This window comes from Marmota marmota, unplaced genomic scaffold, assembly GCF_001458135.2.
Source record: "Marmota marmota marmota unplaced genomic scaffold, marMar, whole genome shotgun sequence".
In the NCBI taxonomy this organism is placed as follows: domain Eukaryota; kingdom Metazoa; phylum Chordata; class Mammalia; order Rodentia; family Sciuridae; genus Marmota; species Marmota marmota.
Window position 1 is genome coordinate 13580058 of NW_026000206.1, and position 5588 is coordinate 13585645.

Here is a 5588-nt window from a genome sequence, read left to right on the forward strand (position 1 = left end):
GGATATGGCTCAGTGGTTAAGCATCCCTGTGTTCAATCCTTGATACCAAAAAAAAAAAAAAAGATCTGTCTCATCAGCTGTCAGAGTGATCTTTCTCATCAGCTGTCGGAGTTTTGCTTTGTTTTGTTTTGTTATACCGGGGATTGAACCCAGGTCTATTTTCCACTGAACTTTTTTCCCCAACTTTTTCTATCATTGAGACAGGGCCTTGCTGAGTTGCTGAGATTGTTCTCAAACTTGAGATTCTCCTGCCTCAGCCTCCTGGGCTGCTGGGATTACAGGCCTGTGCTGCCACCATCATCAACCCCCACTGGAAGGTTTTCAAAACACCCTATCCACCTCAATGTGTCTGGGACAATACAAACTCATGATAACCACCACAGCAATATTTTTTAAATTTGCAACTTCCAAACTAAAAACCAGATTATTAAAGTATATTTAAATAAGTTTAAGATATGAATCAACAGAAACAAACTCAACATACCCACATTCTCCCTCTGTAACTATAAAGAACAACAGGGATGTGTGCTACAGTGAATGTTTAAGGCACTCAAAGCAATCATTACATATTATCAAAATCCTTTTTATAAAATCTTCATATTATGAGGGATTTGTTGGCAAAAAAAAAATTAAGAAAAAATATCTTCTTGGTGACACTACCTCTGACCACGACAATGTGATATTTAAAGAGAAACAAAATCATATTTAAAGCTGAAAGGAGCAGGAATCTTAGAAATCAAAGTACTTTTGGATTTTAGAAGTGATGAAACCAAGGCTAAGAGAAGTCAACTGATCATTTAGTTAAATAAAGAGGTCAAGAAATTTTACATTAAGTTCTAATAAATAATAACCTTATCATTTACCGCCCTTTAACAGTATTACAATACTGAAAAACTCAAGTGAGTTCTTCTCCATTTCCATACACATACACACACATATAAATATGCTTCAAATTTTAAAATCAGGAAAGACTAAAGAGCCTACCCTGATGGTGGCAACCATCAAAAGCCTAGGACGTCCTATACCTTCACAAGGAGTTCAGAAAAATCAACCTCATTTAAGTTGACTGATATCCAGGAAAACTTTTTCTTCTTAGCCATTTTCAATCTGTACTTAAAATGTACTTCAACCTACAGCAAGTCACCCACTGACCAAAAAAAAACAAGCCATGCCTTATGTGGAAACAGGACTCTGAAGTAAGGAACTGGTTCACCTACATTCATGATACTAGCAATGCCAAGTTTTTGTTTTTTGTAAGAGATAATAAAATGTATTCCTACATCTTGAAAACTTAAATTTGAACTCAATCAAATGCCCTTATAAATTTAACATTTAGTCAATCCTCAATGGAGATTTATTGGAAAAGCCAAAAGGAACCACTCATAAGACACAAATTTTAAAATCAAAGTAAAATTTCCCCCATTAAAGCTTATAATTAGCTTTCAACTGTGAACTGATAACCAAAAACAAATTAGTTTTAAGCTTCTCTTTAAGTGGCCTGTGTATATACATTCATGTATATATTTAATTTGTACCAAAAACTGCTTACAAATGGCAATTCCTGTGAAGTAGATGATGATGACGTTGCAGGTAATTCTAGCATGTTTCCTAATGTACTGGTACTGGAGTCTGGATCATCCTGAAAAGATAAATTTATTGAGTTTAATGGCTCTTCTATGGTAACTTTTGTATCTCCTAGTGAAAAGGGGGCTGGGAGAAGGGCTGTTTTTTCATTGCTGCCATCCACTTCACTTCTTTGCTTATTTTTCTGTGTTTCAGTTTGAGGAGCTAATGGCAAGAATGACAATTTGACTGCACTGTGTCTACTCTCTGTCGTGCTGTCTTGTTCACTTCCCATGGCCATTTCTACACCATTCTCTGATTTAGGCTCATAATTGCAGGTGGCATTTGTCTGAGTTTCCTCAAAGATGTCTTCTATACGCTCATCCTCTGTGACTGGCTGTTCTGGGTCCATTTCAGAATCTACATCGTCCACACAAGTAAAATTCTCAAAGTGCAGAAAGCCATCCTTGATCATCTTTGTTACTTTTAACTGGAGTTCAGGGGAGTTATTACAAGAGGGTTCCTGTTTCTTAACAAGTGCTGTTGGACCACCAGGACTCAAGGAAGTACAAACAATTGGCGACTGAACTCTTGAATCACTTTCCTCAGGGTCTTGAAAGGATTCTGATCCATCAGCAGACCCATTTAAATATTGTACATTGATCATGGAGGCCAAATCCTGTAGTCTCCGCAGTGGAATGTAACAAGATGGAGGATCTTGTCCATAAGCATTTTGGGATGTTCCACTGGCAGCCTACAACTGCACAGTACACCCATTAAGTGGCTCAGAAAAATTGGATTGACCATTACCGAAACAGCTGTCCTTGTCTGCAGGGGCATCTAAATTCACTGGACTGGAAAAGGGCAGCAGACAAATTCTTCTAGATAGTTCACAGGTCTGATCCATCCTGGGCCAGCATCAACCTGGAATCCAAAATCACAGTAATCAATCTGAGCTAATAAGATAAGTTAAGAAGATGACTCTTCTCTTCAAAATGGCAGTCATTTCTCAAGGCCTAGTGGCCTCTATGCTTTTCTGCTGTACTTCGAAGGGTGTAAAAAGTTCTCCTGGCTGAAGGTGGAAAAACGGCCTCAGGGAACCTCAGCAAACTCCATCTTTTAGAAGCTGGCAAATCCTGCCACAGAGAAACAGCCCGTCCCTTTTTCCTGCACTGCAGACTGGTGGACACTTGGGTTAAACTAAAATTAAAATCCCGTTGGCTATCAAAATTCCTAAAAATCTCAAAACAGGAATTGTCCTCGTCCTCCCCCGCCCAGGGTCCAGCGGCCGGATCTCTTGAAGGGAGGGGGCTGCGGGATTCCAGAGGGGATTCTGGACACTGCACAAAAAGGTACCCCTCCTCCTTCCTGGCTCGCTGGGGCGCAGCGGTCCCAATAGCGCTGAACCCTGCGCCTAAGCCTTTGCGGCGGCAGTGCCCAGGCCGCGGGCAAGTCGGCGGAGGCGGATGCACCCCGAGTTCGCCTTCCCGACTGCAGGACTGCCCTGTCCACAGCTGCAGGGCCCATAGGCCAGCACGCGGCAAAAAGAGAAAGCGAGGCGGCAGGTGAAGCCCAGTCAGGGTAGCAGCAGCCGCTACAGCTTGACAAACTGGCTGTCGCCGACACCGCCTGCCCGGGGCGCCCCTTCCCGCAGCTGCGGCAGCACCTCCCGAAAGCGCCGATCACACTCATCGATATTCAGCAGCAAAGTTCGCAGCTGGAGGGCAGCCCCCCACCCCAGGCGGCTCCCCGTGGGAGGGTAGGCCGAGGTGCGCACGGGCGGGCGGGCGGCAGGACAGGGGCCGCGGGGAGGAAGTTCGCGCCTGCAGGACCCGCCAGGCCTGAGCCCGGCGGGCAGTGATGGGGGCGGGAGGGGGCCCGCAGGTGCAGCGCCGTTGGCCACCAACCCCGCGAGGCAACCGGCCTCAGCGGAGAGATGAGGCCTTGCGATCCCAAAGCGAAGCCCACTCCCCGCACCAGAGCCGCACTTATCTTCCTATGAAGGATCTTGGAAGTACAATTTAAGTCAAATTATGAAGAGGATTCATATGTTGTAAGTTTGACACGTAGCCACAAAGGCTGTGATTGTAGAAGCAAAGAGCCATATTTAATGTAGTAACTTCCAGGATCATGAGATCAAGACCTTGTTTAGGTCTGGTTAATTGGCATGCACCTGTTTTGAAGCCTGAACGGTAACTTCAGCACATTAAAGCTCTGAAATATTAGCTGACAATAACTAGTAATAAAATGAGAAAAGTTTTATTTCTCATGTTTAAGGGGTCTCTTAGGTTTTTTAGTAAATGTAAAAATCTGAAGGCAGAAGTCAAGAACTTAAACATCCTTCTGAATGCCATCTCACTGAAAGTTAGGGTAATACCAATAAACCTCTAAGTGTAATGGCATCTTTAAATAATTACCTTTGTCTATTCTGGGAGACCAGTCTAAAATATACACACTATTTCTAGGCAGCTTTTGTTATACTGGCAAGGCATTTTCACAATCCATCCATTTATGAAAGGTGTCAATTTTTATTGTAGAATGTTTTAAGCAATGTTACATTGGTGGATATTTTATGTAAATAACTGGCCTGTATAGGAACAAAATTTATTTTAATAATCTTTCTGACTATTGTCCAAATAAGCAAATATAGTATTAATCTTTAAGAACTAGCCTGATTGGCTGGTTTAGGTTTCTTATATGCTTTCTTTTCCTCAAAAGGTACTTCCAGACAGCCATTTTACCATATGATAAACATAGGTAAAATTGACCATTATAGTCAGTACAATTAATCTAGGATTTAACTTAGTTTCAACCCTTCCATCAGCATTTATCTTACTATGAAGGATCTTGGAAGTATAGTTTAAGTCAAATTATTTATGGGTGGACTTTCCAGTACACACCGCAGTGTACATTAAAAATGGTCCTGAGAAATTGGGTCAGAGAAGTTTCCCCCCCATAATTTTTACTTACTTTGCAAACTCATGAAGCTGCAATGCTGTAAATTTTGCAGCTGGAAATTTACCTTCCTGTGCCAGGTTTTTCAGTAATTATTATGACAACAAGTTTAAAGTCTCCTTTGAAATCTGATTTAATTTACTGAATCATGTTTAGTAGCAGTAAGACTCTCAGTGTCACAATTAAGAAAAAATTTTCTAATATCTAAGTGTGCCTATGGGGTCTTGTTTTCCCCCTTTTTTATTTAATAAATTGAAAAGAGCAATAGTATTTAGCTTAATTTATAGACAATAGTACAAGTATTTAAATAATAATAATAATAATAATAATTTAACATCTTTATTTGTTCCTGAGTTTTGACAAAAGTCATCTATTGGCTATGTTAAGTCTAACATTAATGAGTTGGAGAGGGATTATAGTGAATAGAAATTTAATTTTTACTAATGTATGATTTAATTTTTTACTTTAATATAAATATTAAAAATAAAAATATAATATTTGTATCTTGAAATTAGCTTTAGTTGACTAATTTACTTTGGAATGAGACAAGAGACATAGTTTTTAACTTAGCAGCCATGGCCTTTACTAGGGTCATGAGATGTGGTGTCATTGGTGACAGACCTTATGGGGCTTCAGGGACATCCAGAGGGGCTGCAACAGTGAAGGTCTTTTACATTTTCACTTTCTTCTTTGTTACAAACACTGGCACAAACTAGTTTTGGAATTGGCTGCTCCAATCTTAGGACGATACATTTTGCCAGTACCTCAGGGTTTGAGAGTCCTCATTTTTATTGCCTTCCTGAAAATAAAAACCGATATTTGGTATCTGGCCACATTAAGAAAGATGAATTTCCTCATTTCTTTGGTATTAGATGTCCCATTGAATGGGTAGCTGAGAGAAACCCACCTCACAGGCTGGAGAATTTGAGTATAGGGGACATGAAGGCACGTACTAGAGAAGAACATCACTTACAAGGGCTTGGAGTTGAACCTAGAAAATCAAGGATCAACAATATATGTTTAAATTTTTCATCATAGAAAAAAATGTGAAAATAGGTAGTACACATTAC

At 40.4% G+C, this 5588-nt stretch overlaps 1 protein-coding gene across 1 annotated transcript; it reads right to left on the minus strand.

Annotated features, from left to right (window-relative positions):
* Positions 1-1268: 1268 nt before the first annotated feature.
* On the minus strand, positions 1269-3763 carry LOC107152965 (histone-lysine N-methyltransferase, H3 lysine-36 specific-like). The gene has a single exon (XM_048791441.1). The coding sequence runs from the start codon at positions 2228-2230 to the stop codon at positions 1490-1492; it is 741 nt and encodes a 246-aa protein (XP_048647398.1). The 5' UTR covers positions 2231-3763; the 3' UTR covers positions 1269-1489.
* Between the last annotated feature and the right edge of the window lie 1825 nt (positions 3764-5588).

Bases quoted from the DNA above. Each gene is read 5' to 3' on its own strand.
- LOC107152965 (XM_048791441.1), bottom strand. From the start codon at position 2,230: ATGATCAATGTACAATATTTAAATGGGTCTGCTGATGGATCAGAATCC.